We start from the raw sequence: 15378 nt of genomic DNA, 5'->3' as shown, positions 1-15378 counted from the left end.
GGTCTTTCTTAGATCTTGTTTTCTGATTGTTGTATGCAAAAATATACATGCAGAGTAATAGCTACTGTTCAAATACTAAGTAGCCATGCATAATCTTATTAAAAATAAGAATTTTGTAGTTGAAATCATTGAAGTTTGGAAGTTTTATTAACTTCTATGGACTCAGCTCAGCTTGAGAGTTGTTCTGGGAAAAATTACTCTTGCTTTTGGCACCCAGAAATCAAATATTGAATGAAAAATTAGCTTTGTGAATAACCTTGGAGGAAAAATGATAGAAAAGCTGTCACTTCAACTGTGGAAAATGAAAAATGGAAGGAAACTCTGCTTTCAAGGGTGCAGGTGACTGGAATGATAACTCAGGAGATAACATTATATGTTGTTACCTCTAAGGCAGTCCTTTTCTGTGCATCAGTTCATTTAACAGGAGATAACACCAGCAGTGTCTGTCAAGCTTTGCTGCAATATGAATCAAACCAGTAAGTCTCCCTTCATAACAGGAAACTGTGGGCAGTAACCTTCATGCCTCCTTTTCATAGATCTAAAGCTGCCAAATCCAACAACTTTCCTTTTCCTCAGTAACTGCTAGATCTTTCTGTTTCACTAGCCCTCTTATGCAGAAAGCCAGTTTTTCACCTTCTTTCCTTGCCCTTAGTTAGGATAATTTGTGTTATGTGTCACTAGTAAGACTGCAATAGTTTTCTGTGAGTAAAGAAGAAAAGGAAATGTCACTCTGACAGCTCAGTTATGCTCATGAATTTATTTTTAGACAATAATGAAATAGAGGTTTAAAAATTGGGTGATTATTTTCTTTTGCAAAGTATCTCTTCAGTATTTTTAAGATATTCAAGTTTCATTACTAGAGCTCCAGGAAGAATGAATATAAGCAGCCCAGTGTGTGCCTGGTGTATTCCACCCACTGGTTTTTGGTGGTTGCATCACTTGGTGCTGGGCCTTCAGCTTTACTCACCCAAGGTGTGGTGATGATGTGTGCTTTTGGCAGCTGATCTGGAAAATTAGGATGGCTTAGAATGAGCTGAGGAAAGGGAATCTGTTTTCCAAAATCTGGGCCTATTTAGCAAGGCACTGAAAAATCTTAGGTTGCCTAAATGGTCTAGCTTTGCAGCTCAGTATTTTGACTTAAGTCATTTAGATGCTGGTGCTTGTGTTGAGATCTGGCTCCAAGCATCTAATGGCATGAGACTAATGTTTTAGCTAGGAGAGCCAAGCTTAATGGTCTTGCCTTGATGGCTTGTGAGTTTTCTCCAAAATGGGCTGATTTTTTTTTTCTTGTTTGGGGAAGGAAAGGCTTCTTCTGTCAAAGACCATTGATGATGTTCATATTACAGAGATACTTCAGAATCTTGCCTGTGGTGTGATGGTGAAAGGCAACATGAAAGGACAGGGGAAGAGATATTTGTTTGAGTGGCTTGCCAGCTATTAATCAAAAAATAAAAAAGGAGACACATTCATTATTACTGGTGGTAATTTTTAAGGATGGGTCTGAGGCTTAGGCTCAGTGACATATCAGCTGGATTTTTCAAAATGACTCAGCATGGATGCAGTTGTTCTATTTACGATCCAGGTAGGTCAGCAGCAATTTTTTTTTTTTTTTTTTTTTTTTTGGTAAACACCTGTTTGTGACCTGTCACACAACCTCTGCTGAATGTAATGTCATGATCCTGGAAACAATTAGCTGTGAATCTTTGCAGTCTCTATTAGGGCTCAAACATCTCTTAGGCTGACTGCAGATGAAGTTACCCCCTTAATTAGCTGCTAATATGAGGTGGCTTCTTGATATTCTGAGAATTGATTCAGATTGAAATTGGCTCTAGATTTCCCTGTAAAGGTCCTGGGCTATGTGTCTTGCCTAATTATTGGGTAATTACCTGACACAGACTGGTGCTGGTATTCCTAACACCTGTGGTCTGTTGGGGTTAGGGCAGTGAAATAGCTGCTTGAAGAGTGCCTGAAGTGTTGAATGAACCTGGAAAGGTCAGGCAACCTCTGAGTGCTCCTGCAAAGGTAAAGAGAGGTGCTGTTGGATGCTCAGAGCTACAGAGCACAGGGAGGGGCAGAGATAAAGGTTTTGAGCTTCTAGTTTTTGAGACGAGGATTGCATTTGAAATTCTGTTGCAACAAATCTGAAGGCAGGGTTGCATATATTAACAGATGGGCAAAGACTTAAGTGATGATTTTTGAATGGTAAAGCAGCCCAATTACTTCATGTGAGTGAGTAGGAGGATGAGATTTTATCTCTCCAAAACATATCAAGAGCATGTGGAGTTGTTTTAATGCAGTTTCACAATAGTCTTTTGAAAGCACAAGCCCTCCTTCGTATATGTCATAATGAGAATAGTGTCCCAAGCAAAAATGTAATCCCCCCACCCCTATGCCTAGTATGATCTCTCTCTCTCTCCAATGACTGAAAGAATATTGTAAAGTTTTGAAGAACAGAACGTGTATTGAAGGCATGGTACATATACATATATATAGGGGGATATTTTTGTCTGGTTTTGGGTTTGGGTGTTTCTATTTGGTTTTGTAATACTAAAGAGTTCGTTAAAATTAGTGTCAGGAGAAAAATTACCAAGCCAAAGGTAAGTTTTTCAGAGTTGGAAATCCAACACCTAGGGATAGGAAAGTGACACTTGTCATCCATGGTATCTTTGGAGATTATTGAGTCAAGTGCTTTGTGTAACTAGAGCTGGACTTGAGCTGCTTGCTCTTCTTCGACTGGTAGGATGAGGTCTTTGTAGATTTTGTAGCTTGTGGAGGCATTATACAAAAAGAAAAAAAACAAAGTGAAAGCCCAGGGAAAATCCCAGGCTACAGATCTGACACTACGTTTGTTAAATTGCTTAATTTGTTACTACTGAGTAATTATTTTTTAATGTGACATCTGGCTATCATTTTTTAACACCTCTGGCATGTGCTTTGATTATTTACCCTTCTTGTTATATTCAGAGTGTGTAAATGATGACTGCTCCTATTTTTATCCCAAGGATGGTACAAGGATACTCTTCTCTTGCAGTAAGATGAAGTCCCCCATTAGTCATACTTTCTGTAGTCCTGGATTATCAGAGGGTGACAAAGTGGTACATAAGGCAATTGTGGAGTTTTGAAAGCAGCTGTTTTTCCTCTCTGTGACCTATTGCAGTCAGATATACAATTATCTGAATGTCATGTTGGGGAAATTAGCATTTGCAGCTGGCCAGTTTAGATCAGAATGATATATTTTCTCCACCTTGTCTTAATTAACACATAGATGCAAAATCATGTGTGTGTAAATGTGCGCTTGAAAGTGCATGATAGCAGAGGAAAATTACATCTTTGTTTTTACTCTCCTTGTTACTGTTCAGAGCTTTAAAGAGACTGTTGAGTGTTCTGTCATCAGTCACACAGTCTCTCTAATCTTCAAAAATCCAAGTAAGAGTGTAAGTAGTATGTATATGATGATCTCTGGCAATTTAAAATTATTAATGTGGAAATGTGATTGCTAAAAAGAGGCAATATATGGCTCTTTAGACTTTGGGTAAATTCAGACATGAATTTGCTTTTTGCATGCCTTGTGGTTGTCTTTGAAATTATCCTTGAATTGTGGAAGATCTAATAAAAAATGCAAAAACCCCAACATGATATGTGACCTTGGAAGTTGTAATCTTTTTGAAATTATAATTCTAGGGACACATTTCTACTTCTAAAAGTCCAGTGGGACAAACTGCAAATTCATGATTTTTTATTTTAAGCAGGTGGTGTAGTAGACATCAGTGAATAAGCAATCAAGTTTTCTCAGTGCTGACAAGGACTTACAGTCACAGGTGTTGTGAGCATTCAGTGCTTAGTTCTATCAGGTATTCACGGCATGAATGAGAAACTGTTGAGATCATTATTCTTGCCTGCTATAAAGATGCCAGGTCTTTAAAAGATAGCATATTCCAAAGCCTTCTTGTGTGACGTAGACAGGCAGTGGTTAAGGGAGAAAATGCCAGCCAAAAACCTGATGGTGGTCATGAGCAGGGAGGGAGAATTACTTAGGAACATGTTTTGGAAATGGCAATGAAGACATTGTTTTGAGGTGAGGAAAACAGTCTGAACATCAGGAAACCATTTAGTGGGTAAGATGCATTGACTCTGGAATAATTTTAGAAATTGTGAAGTGCTGTCTCATGTATTACTCTTAAAAGCAGTGTGGGTAAGAGAACATAGTGTCAAGGAGTCTTGTTTGGCTGTTAAACAGCTGGGATGATATAAATGTGTATAGGTGTATATATCTGCTGGGACAACTTGGGCAAGGTGAACTGGATATCCTACCCTCTTTCATTTGATAGAAGAGGTTTTGCAGATGTTTTTAATGAAAATGGATTGCTGCTTTAAATTTTAATACTGGAAAATTTCCAGGGAGCATTCTTTCAGAAGCTGGAAAGAACTAGTTGTGTAAGAGGGCAGGTAAGGGATTCTCAGCTGTGACTGCTCCACCTGAATTTGTTCCTAAGGATTTAACACAGATATAAAGACAGAAGTTACAGGAGGTATTTTATCTTTGGGGTAGAGATGCACTTGTTCATTTGAAGTATCTTTTGGTTGTTCCTTTAAGGAGCATTTCAGAAGCTGTAGAGATTCACCTTTATGAGCCATTTTCCTTTGATTCTGAGAAGACTGTTTAAAGTGAGCCTATGGAGCTAGCAGCTAGCCATTAAATACTTCAGATGGAAACCACCAGAAAGTACCACTGCATATTTTGAATAAGATCTTCTGAAGAGGCATCACATGTGTTTATCACATAGACATCAACATAGAAGGAAGCCACTTGGATCTGAAAAGAGGATTTTCCTCCAGCAACGTTCCTTGGACAACCTCTTCTCTTCCTTTGTGCAGAATTATTTTGATACCAGCCTCCATGGCACAGGGGAGTGCACTTAGGTGGCATCCACTGCAGTTTACAAGGTTGCTTTCTTTGCCTGCATCAAGTGAATTAAACACCAATACAAGTAAGACTGATTTAAAATAATCACTTCAATTTCATGAGGCAAGACTGAGTACTTGCTGCCTCCTATCATCAGCCAGAGAGGCCAGAAAGAGTCTGGCAGAGCCAGAGTCTGCTCTTGCATGCTCCAAAATCTACCAGCCTGCACATGTATGCTAGTTTAGGGCTACTCTGATACACTTTACAAGGCAGTGAGTCACTGTACACTGAGGTGTAGAGCAGTCAGGGAGGGTTTTGTGCCCTGCAGTTTCTCACAGTGTGTCTGCTGGGCTTGCTGTAAGAGCAAGCACACACAGATCCCTTTGAAGTAAACTCTGAGGAAGGGTGAACTGCTGTGCTCCCCAGGCCCACGCAGGAGAGCACAACCCTCTCTTCCTGCCTCACCCTTCCACTCCCAAGTTTTACCTGCTGCTAATAGCTCCTCCCTTCCCTCTTGATTGATTTAATATCAAACTGCAAGATTTCTGAACATGGATTAACTTTTTTTCTCTATATACAATAAATAACCAGGCAAAGGATACTCAGCATGTGTTGAGGTTGCTAAATGTAGCACAGAGATGCTCAAGTAGCTTTGGGGGTGCTGCAGTCATTCAGTTGTGGCATCACAATTGAGTCACCATGCTGAACTGCAGGACTTACCTGCCTGAACTCTGCTGCTGTGGGAAAACTGCTACAGGTATTTGAGTTTATGGTTTGGAAAGAAGCTGCTGACATCTCTACTACCGTGCAGCATGATGGTGGCAGTGTAGAGACACTCAGAGAGCTGTGATTTAGTTAGTCAGAAGCACTTGCTTAGGGGTTAGAGCTGTTGCATAAATGAAAAACTTTTCATTACCAGTAGTATTTCAAGAGAGCAATGCCTGAGCAGAAAGGGGCTTCAGCATCCTCCCCAGACATCGCAGTGGGTAGAAAAGGAATTGCTCTTCATTCTGCTGACTCAGTTGAGGTGCTCTAATAGGCTGCAAGAAGCAGGGAGGTGACTGCCTAATGACTGGAAATAATCGGGGGGTGGGGCAGGAGAGCCTCGTCATAAAATCCCTATTCCTCCACCCCAAACCTGCATGAGGAGTTCCTGCCAGCCGTACGACTCAGTAGCCTTTAATATACTGGACTTACATGCAACTGGGGCTGCAATGGGATCAAATTTAAGTACAAGTGAGGTAAGCAAAACAAGGTGATAGCAAGTGTAGAGTGGGTAAAAGTGTCTGGTGTTCCAGTGAAGTTGATCACAAAGGAGAACGAGTGGTTTGTGTTGTACAGGGAATCAAGGGAAATTGAGTTTGCTGTTCCTCAGATCTTGTTGCAAGGATGGCTTTCCTAGTCTAGGCTTTGCAGAACCTCATGGCACACTTGTGTTTTCAAGCTACAGTTTAGGGCTAACAACATTGCTTGTTGTGCTTCTCTCTAAAGAATAGAGGAAATACTAAGGTGGAAGAGAGTTGTGATGGTGGTTGGTAAAGCACTTAATGATGTAGAAAAGCATAGCTCTAAATGTGTCCTTGAACGTGAGATGTTTTGACATATCAGCCTAAAGTAAGCATTTAACATGTAGTTTAGTTTTCTTAACTTTGCCTTGTGTTGTTTTTCCTAGACTTTTACGAGCACCTCAGCACCAGCGGTGAGAACGGTAGGTAGCAATTAGCTGGCCCTTCATTAAATGCTGTCCAGTGCTGAATGTAGATCACCAGAAAAAATTTTAGGAATTCAATGGCTCGGGGGAAAACTGTGTTGCAAAGTTTACTGCGTGTTGAAAAGCTGAGCTGCAGCTTGAGCTCTGTAGATGGAGTACTGACATGGCTTTCAATAAGCTTCACTCAATCTGGCTGCTGTTGGTGTCTGATGCTTATATGTTGCACTTTATCTGGGCTGATTTGTACTTCAACTATATAAAATTTTTAATTATCCCTCCTTTTGAGTTTTGATTTCTTTGGATGAAATATTCCCATTTTTTATAGTTTATTCCTTTATAAGAAGACCTTTTATGTGGGTCTTCCTAGTATTCTGGTATTCCTTGTACCCTTTCTTTGCAGTGTAATGATCTGTCTCTGTGCAGCACAGCATTCACAGGTGAAACAGTGGAATAAATGTGGTGAGTTCAGTCTCCTGACAAGCTTGATCTTATCAGCCTAGTAGGAGTGGGAGTAGTGCCCAAACATCTCTGAATGCTAAAAAAGAGCAAAAGGTGTTTTGTAAAGGCTGAATTGAGGATGAATTCTTTGCACAGGCAAATTAAAAAAGGCTGGGCAATTAGCAGACATTTATGTTAAGAGGTATTAGCATAAAGGAAAATGTATCAGATAAGCTCCTATGAGCCAGTGAATGGGAGCAAAGGCATTGGCAGCAGGATGGCAGTCCTCTGGCACTTGCAGTGAGTTTGGGGCTGCCAGTATCAGTTGGAACTCTCTAGGGATCTGTCTGCAAAATGGGATTTTGTTCCTCCTTCATTGAAGTGCAGGCTTCCGAGCTCTGCAACCACATTGGGAAATCAGAGTCATATAGACAATCTTTTAAATGGTGGTAAATTCTGTTTGCTTTGTGGAGGTTTGCTGTTATTGATAGTATCTGATGCCTGTTTGTGCCTGAGAGTCACTTATTTTCTCTGTTTGAAGTGAAAGGCAGTGGTAAAGACCTTGCAGAATTTCTTCAAACTCTAGCTTCCAAAATGGTGTTTAGGTCTCTGTATACATTCTTGCAGCCCAAAGAGGTATGCTAGAATCATAAAAAAAAAAAAAAAAAAAAAAGTCTTACTTTGAGTTCTAGCCTGTGTTTTGAAGATCAATCTGCTTTTCTATCTGTAGTGCTTTTTGCATTGTTAGTAGGTCCCTAGGTGCAAAACCTGTACTTGGCTTTAAATGGTTACTTTTATCTTCAAGGTATTTAGGGTGGCAGAACTGACATGAATACAGTACCTACAATTTAGAGCAGGACCCAGAGTCCCTTCTTTCTGCCCTGAATCTCTAAGGTTCACACAGGTAAAATTCAGGAAGGACTTGAACTTTATTCCTTTTTTTTTCCATGAAAATTGGTATTTATGATAAGTAGATAAGCTTATTATACCTCAGTTGCTTTTTGTTACTCAGTGGCTCAGTCAAGGAGATGAGTTTTCATTGTCAGAGTGAGTTTCAGGGCAACTGGTAGGATGTGTGGGTTTTCAATTTGAGCAGCTATATACATTAGAAAGAATATGTAAAATAGCTGGTGAGAAAAATTTGTTAGTGCCCTCGTGCTGACGGTCAAAAGAGTAATATTTTTTAGATCACATACTGATAAAGACTGCTGTGGTCTTGAGGAAAAAAAGCATGTTGAACTATGGGAATCCTGGCTTCTCAGATTTGGATCCATTCTAACACACTGTGGAGCTGCAAACAGGAAGAGGAAAAAAAAAAACCACATGAAAATTGCAGTCTGAAGCCACAGGAGTTTTGCATAGCTCTTGGAAAGAAGCAGCCATTGACTCAGTGCTGCTCCCACTTGTTTTTTTCCTGAAACAAACTTGGGGACTTCTACTGACTTGATAAGGCCCAGCTGCAGGGTATTTTAAAATGGGTGAAATACATACAAAATAGCAGTACAAGGAAAAGTGTTTCTTATGCATTTGACTTTACCTGAGGTGAAATCCTGCCTGCCTTTGAGGCTCCAAAATTCTTTGAAGTTAAAAGGTGCCACATACCTGACCCAGGTCAGAAGCAAGGTAGTGATCTGTGTTTTAAAGCCCTGCTACTCTTTCTGACAGGGTGAGCGACTTCTTTGTTGCTTTTCATAGCTTTTTAAGCAGTGATGAGATTTCTCCTTAAGAAAAAAATACTGTGAAAGACTTTTAAGCTTGGAACTTTACTAAAATAGAGCAATTTTAGAGATCAGTTATATAATTCATTCATATGGATGAGCACTCATGTATGTGAACACTCCTATTGACTTCCCTCAGACTAGATATGTGAGGATTGCACAAGTCTGCCACAGGACTTAATTGAATTTTTATCTGACGTAGGACAGTGTGACCAAGTCTTGCATTTGCAGCCTCATATATTTAAGTAATTTCAAAAGTGATCATTAAAATGCCTGGCTTGTGTTTCCGGTTTATGAGGTAAGATTCATGTCTCAGATGAAATAAATATAGAAGCCGAAAGTTGAAGTGTGTGTAATGACTGACCGTAATAACTGGCCTCAGAACTTACCCAGTCTGTGATATGGTCATCATCACATAAAAGGCAAGGATGTGGAAATCTTTGCCAATTGCTAGGAGATTATCCAGTTTAGGACAACTTTTTCTGTGTGACTTTGAGTAAATGACTGATAGCTAGATTTGGTAATGCATTCAGGCACCTAAAAGTTAGGAGCTGTAAAGTTGGACTTCCAGGGCTCTAGTATGGGAAGGCACTCCACCACCCAAAGCTTTGCACTGAGGGTCATTTCCATAAGTTTGGAGAGTAAGATATACCAGAATAGAATTGTAAGAGCTGAGCAGAGAATTGCATAAATGGTACATCCAGGTAACATGAGCAGTGGGGAACAACTTCCACAGTTCCTATCTCCACGTGGCACTTGGGTGCAGGGAGATATCACTATCCAGTTGAGATTCACAAAGTAAAGGTCTTGGTGCTTGTTTTCCAATAGCTGAGCCATGGTTATTTTTTTAAAATGGTGTTAAGCCCAGTAATTAATAGAATTTCCATGGAATGGGGAACTTCTAACCAAGTCAATTTTTCTGTAATCAAGGAATGCAAGCCTCCTTCTTTCTGGATGAGAGAGATGTTCCACATCTTCTGAAATAATATTTCTGAGGTCAAAACCACAGTTTATTGGATGGGGAAAGCAGTGACCAAACATAAATGTAAAAATCATGTCAGTAGATGTCAGGGATGGACAAGCCTTGGCTTCTGGTCCCTGTGTCTAGGAGGGCTTCTGGCTTTTACCCACTACTATTCTATTCATATAGAGAAGTAGTTGTAGCAATTCAGCTGTATAGTCTGGGCGTGATATCTTTTGGTTGCTTTTGATTTGATCCTTTTTTATTTGTTCGTTTGTTTTTTTTTCCCCCAAAGAACATTTTTCTTTCAAGTCTATCCAAGTTATCCTTTGTGGACATGTTTGGAACAATGGAGCAGATAGAGATGTGATACAGTCTTTGCGACAACTGAAATGTCCCACACCTGACAATCCCAGGGCTTGCAAACTGTGCTCTGTAAAACTGCCGTGTGTGAGAGACTGGGCAATTCAGATAATGTAGAACAAACGTGCCCATATCAGTGCCTGCTCTGACCCTCCTGCTGCTGTCTCACTGTCTCTGAGCTCTGCATCAGGCCCCTTGTCAACTCAAAGGGAAGTGCAAGACGATGCTCTGGGGCTTACTCAGGCTATTTCTTGGAGGCAGTTTGTGTTATCTGCTGAAGTTTCAGAGGTGCTGAGGTTTTTGTTGATGAGGACTAGGACCTCCTTCATTATATTGGCTTATTGTCCAACGTCATGTTATGGTCCCAGTTGCTTGACACTCTGGCAAAGCATTGTGAAGCACTTCAGGATAAGTCCTGTGATACTGCTGAAACGACATAATTTGGCAAAATTTATAGCCTGTGTGAAGAAAATAATAGCAAGGTATTTTTATTAGTTAACATCAGTGTATAATTTTTGCTTTTGCTGCTTTATGATTAATATAGGCACTTCTGATGCCTGCATTAAGCAATAAAGCCCATGTGTTTATGGTAGGACATTGTATTAGCTTTGCGAGGTTATAATATATCTATGAAAATAAGAGAGGGCTTATGGGTAGAGGTAGAATCACAGAATATTCTGAGTATGAAGGGACCCACAAGGACCATAGAGTCCTGACCCTGCACGGCACCATCCCCAAGAATCACACCTTGTGCCTGAGAGCATTGTCCAGACTCTTCTTGAACTCAGGCTGGTGCTGTGATCCTTTCTCTGGGGAGCCTGTTCCAGTGCCCAACAACCCTCTGGAGGAAGAACCTTTTCTTAGTATGCAACCTAAACCTCCCCTTACCCAGCTTCATTCCATTTCCATGGGTTCTGCCACTGGTTACCACAGAGGAGAGATCAGTGCCTGCCCCTCCTTTTCCCCTCGTGAGGAAGTTGCAGACTGCGATGAGGTCTCCCCTCAGCCTCCTCCAGGCTGAACAGGCCAAGTGATCTCAGCCACTCCTCATATGGCTTCTCCTCAAGATCCTTCACCATCTTCGTTGCCCTTCTTTTGGCACTCTCTAATAGTTTCAAGTCTTTTTTGTATTGTGGCTAAGTATGCCACAATGTGTGCATAAAACTAAAACTGCCCCAGCGCTTGAGGTGAGGCCACCCCAGAGCAGAGCAGGACAATCCCCTCCCTTGCCCGGGTGGCCATGCTGTCCCTGATGCCCCCCAGGACACGCTTGGCCTTCCTGGCTGCCAGGGCACTGCAGACTCACATCCAACTTGCCACAGACCAGGACCCCCACGTACCTTTCCCGTGGCACTGCTTTCCAGCATCTTGTTCCCCAGGCTGTATTAGTGTCTTGCTCTCACCAAGTGGTACAGATAGAAAGATTAGATAAATTTTTTGGGCACATTAAAACCCGTTTCTGTTCTGAAAGAGAATCAGTAAGTGGGAAGCTAAATAACAATCTGAGCAAGTGTTGAGAGAAATGGTATCTGTACATAAATCAGTTTTAAAATGAAAGCTGGTATATATGAAAGAGGAGATGTTAGTATGTGAGAGAGTGTAAGAAGTTAAGCAGGTATCTCAAAGGTGAAATGGGGAAAGGGTTAATTTATAGCTTGAGGAATATGAGGATTCATTAGTATGAGCCACGGAGGTTATGAGTTATTATAGACTTAATATCTCTGACCTCAAGGTTTCTGATATCTATTGAGGTTGTGAGTTAATTCCCAAGATCAGCTCTGGGACGATTTTTGTGGCTCTCTCCTGGGGGTCAGAGCTGATGATCAGAGGTTCACCAGAGTCTTCAAGAGAAGTATCTCATCATTGTCAGCTGCATTTCTATTTTTGGCTATGTGCAGAAGTTTGTGCTGGTGTGGGGGCTTGTGCTGGTGCATGGTAGACAGTTCTACTTTCACAGCTCCTGTGACAGTATTTGGTGTCCCAGAGACAATCTGTTCTACTGCAGGCAGTGGTGTGTGAGAGGTGAGGACACCCACGAGTGTGCTCTAGGGGTGTTTATTGTGATAATAAGGGAGTAATGATTGGAAGACGTGATCTTTATCAAATCAAACTCTTGGCACCTATCATTAACTGGAGTGATTTTGAAATATATTACTTCTATTTCAGGTCCGAAGAGAGTTCTGTGCCAAAAATCTGTACAGATTTTTGACTGCTCTACTTGGTTTGATGAATTGTGTTGTTTCAACCTTGAAAACTGTTCTGTCTACACCCTCAGAATTTCAGGGTTACAGTAGTCCGTGACTACAGGCTAGAATAATAATGCCATCTTTTTTTTCCCTTTTTTTCATTTTCTGAATTTTTGCACAGGCACCAGTATCTCCCTTCAACTTGCTCACTGTAAAAATACTAAGAGTGAGGAATGCCCGGAAGGCAGACTTGCGTGAGTACTTCTACTATTGTTGGATGGTTCTTATAACTTTTAAAGAAAGTATTTGGACAATGTTATTGTTCTCAAATTGTGTAGGAATAAAAGCATGCATTGCTGTAAGTTTGAAAGAATCATTTATATTGTAATACTGAAGCATTACTTTCTCCTTTTAAATTTAAAGGGACTGACTCAAGCAAGGTGATGCATTTTATGTCTTTTTTTCGTATCTTACTGTTTGAGATATATTTCCTACCCTTCTGACAACAGACTCAACTGCTGATCTGAGATCTGCTCTGTAAAAAAATGAAAATCCTTGTATTTTTTAGTAAGAAACCTGAGTATTTCCTACAGAATTTCTGGATGGAAGAAAGGAGAGCGCTGGAAATGCAGATGTAAATTCAGCAGTAGCAGGAAAGCCTATGAAAAGAAAATATTTACAAGCAAAAAAATTCTATTACTTCTGCAGAATTTGTACATATCCAGGAAGTGATGATAAAATCCAATATGTCTTGGAATTTATTTAATCTACAGAATGGAGACATTTAAAAGTCAGAAAAAAAATCAACAGAGCAATACTCTGAGCACTTGACAGGAGTTTAAGTGAGGGATAGTGAGGGGAAGTGAAAAAAGGATATCTAGAATTGAGACTTCAAAACAAAAAGGTGAAATAAACACAAAGAGAATAAGAAAATTCAAGTCTAAAGACCACATGAATAAATCTGAAAGATATATCAAAGAAGTCCACACTAGGTTTTCTAAAATCTTGCTGAACATGGCCAAAATCAATTTTCTTTTGGTATGCTCAGAATTTCACTCAGCACATCATAGTTTGTAAGAAAATTTTAGTTAATGTAATCTATATTTTGATATAGATTTTAACATGTGTGATGGGTCAAGAGTAAAGGGAAAAACTTACCAGAGGTTGGATTTGGTGGTTTCTGGCAGGAGGGATGTGGTTAGATGGGATGGAAGTTGTGCTTAACAGCAGTATTTCTGAATGATTGATCACTATCAGGGAAGAAATCTCTGCTGCACTTATATGTGGTGTTCTGGGTTACTTAAGCATCTTCCACAATGTAATACTACTGTATTACATTACATGTATTACTGCTTATTTTTCTTTCTTCTTTGTTTTGTTAGACAAAGTGAGAAGACTTTATGAGGTGTAAAGTTAGGGGTTTCTTAAAGTTCTTTTTTTATGTATAGAAGCACACATTCCATGAGCTTATGGTTGTATGCACAACTTTTATTTATCAAAATTGAAATTTTAAAATGCCTAAATGGTGTTTTGCACCAACCAAATATGTGATCTGACTAGGCCACCACTGCAATTGCATCTACAAACCCACATGAACAACTGACTGTGCATTTCTGTATTCCTGTACATCTATACTGCCTGCTTGTGTTTCATTTCCTTGTGGCTGTCCTTCTCAGAGCAACTTGCTCACAGTCACTCTTTATCACAGTGAATCATCAGGTTCTTTTTTGGCTAAACCTGTTGGTATGTCTGCCACACCATATGGCTTTCTTACTTGGTGTTCTGGTCTCAAGAGCAGATGAATATCATATCTTGATCCCCTTGAGATGCCCCAAATTCAAAACTTGAGAATCACAAACACTTGTTTAAAGTGTATCTGGTAGAGAGATTTGTAAGCTTTCCATCAAGAGTATTTTCTTAACAGAAAATTTATTGTCTGAAAAAATTGTATTATTGGGAAAAAACCATATCAATTTTTTTGTCTGCAGTGGGAAGGGTTTTTCAGGCAGTGTTTACATTTTCTGAGACATCAATAAGGCAAACATTTCAGCTAGTTTTCCTTGAAACCTCAGTATTTTTAACTGTGAGAAAATGTCCCTTTTCTACCTGTGTCTAATGGTAAAACTATGATGCTTGTTACAATTCCGAGTTAGCATTTATTTCCCCCACTTTAGCTTTCCAATTTTGCTGGTTAAATCTTGTTGTTCCCTGTTACTATTTATTTCTCTTACGTATATTTTCTCATGATTGCAGTGTTTGTGCTTTATTTATTGAAGCAAATATTTCTTCTTGTTCATTGACTCTTATGTTCCTATTTACTTTACTAGTGAAAAATAGAAATACTTTAAAAGTACTCCTCCCTACTGATGTTTCAGAACAAGATAATTTTAATAGATTTGAGTAGAGGCCCGAAAATCTAGACTATGTTTTTGACCCTGACATTGACTGCGTTATGAGATCTTGGGCAAAGCACAGAATCATAGAATGGTTTGGGTTGGAAGGGACCTTAAAATGACCCCCCTGCCACGAGCAAGGACACCTTCCACTAGATCAGGTGGATCAAAGCTCTATCCAGGGTGGGGGATAGTCTTGAACAGTTCCAAGAAATTCAAGTTTTCTCAGTGTATTTATTTGCGTAATCCTTATATTGCTACTGTGAAGTAATCAGAGTGTCTCATCCTCTTTGAAAATGGAAACTGTAGCATTTAATCATCATTAACCATTTGCATTTTCATCTGCTTACATTTGTGCCTCTGCTGAAGATCTGGTCAGTCTGCTCAGGTGTGGCTTAGGTCTCTTTCTGGAAATGCTTTCCTTCCCACAGTCACAATCCAGATTTTGCTGATTGTGATAGCATGGTTAACAACACAATAAAGGCACGGCTTGGCTCATAGGAAAACCTAAATCTGTGATTGTTATGGAAAGATAAAGAGGAAATACATGAAGTAATTGCTCCTAATGTAATGTAATAACACTGTTACACGTTTTGAGCATGATGCAGGGATTGACTATGAGCTGAATTATTTGGCCTCCTCTGACTCACAAGGGTGCTGTAAGAACCAGCTGACTGGTTGAACATTGCTAATATGGAAGAGGGA

The 15378-nt window shown here is 39.9% G+C and overlaps 1 protein-coding gene across 1 annotated transcript in view; it reads left to right on the top strand.

Moving 5' to 3' along the window:
- Window positions 1–6045: 6045 nt before the first annotated feature.
- The window catches only part of LOC119701950 (cytosolic phospholipase A2 epsilon-like), a 32655-nt gene continuing 23322 nt past the window's right edge, over window positions 6046–15378 (top strand). The window contains exons 1-3 of the mRNA XM_038139269.1: window positions 6046–6144; window positions 6576–6611; window positions 12462–12534. Of these exons, the coding sequence (XP_037995197.1) occupies window positions 6046–6144; window positions 6576–6611; window positions 12462–12534 (208 nt within the window). The remainder of the gene's footprint in view (window positions 6145–6575; window positions 6612–12461; window positions 12535–15378) is intronic.

The sequence above is a fragment of the Motacilla alba genome, chromosome 5 (genome assembly GCF_015832195.1).
Source record: "Motacilla alba alba isolate MOTALB_02 chromosome 5, Motacilla_alba_V1.0_pri, whole genome shotgun sequence".
Lineage (NCBI taxonomy): Eukaryota > Metazoa > Chordata > Aves > Passeriformes > Motacillidae > Motacilla > Motacilla alba.
This window is presented reverse-complemented; position numbering and strand designations above follow the sequence as displayed.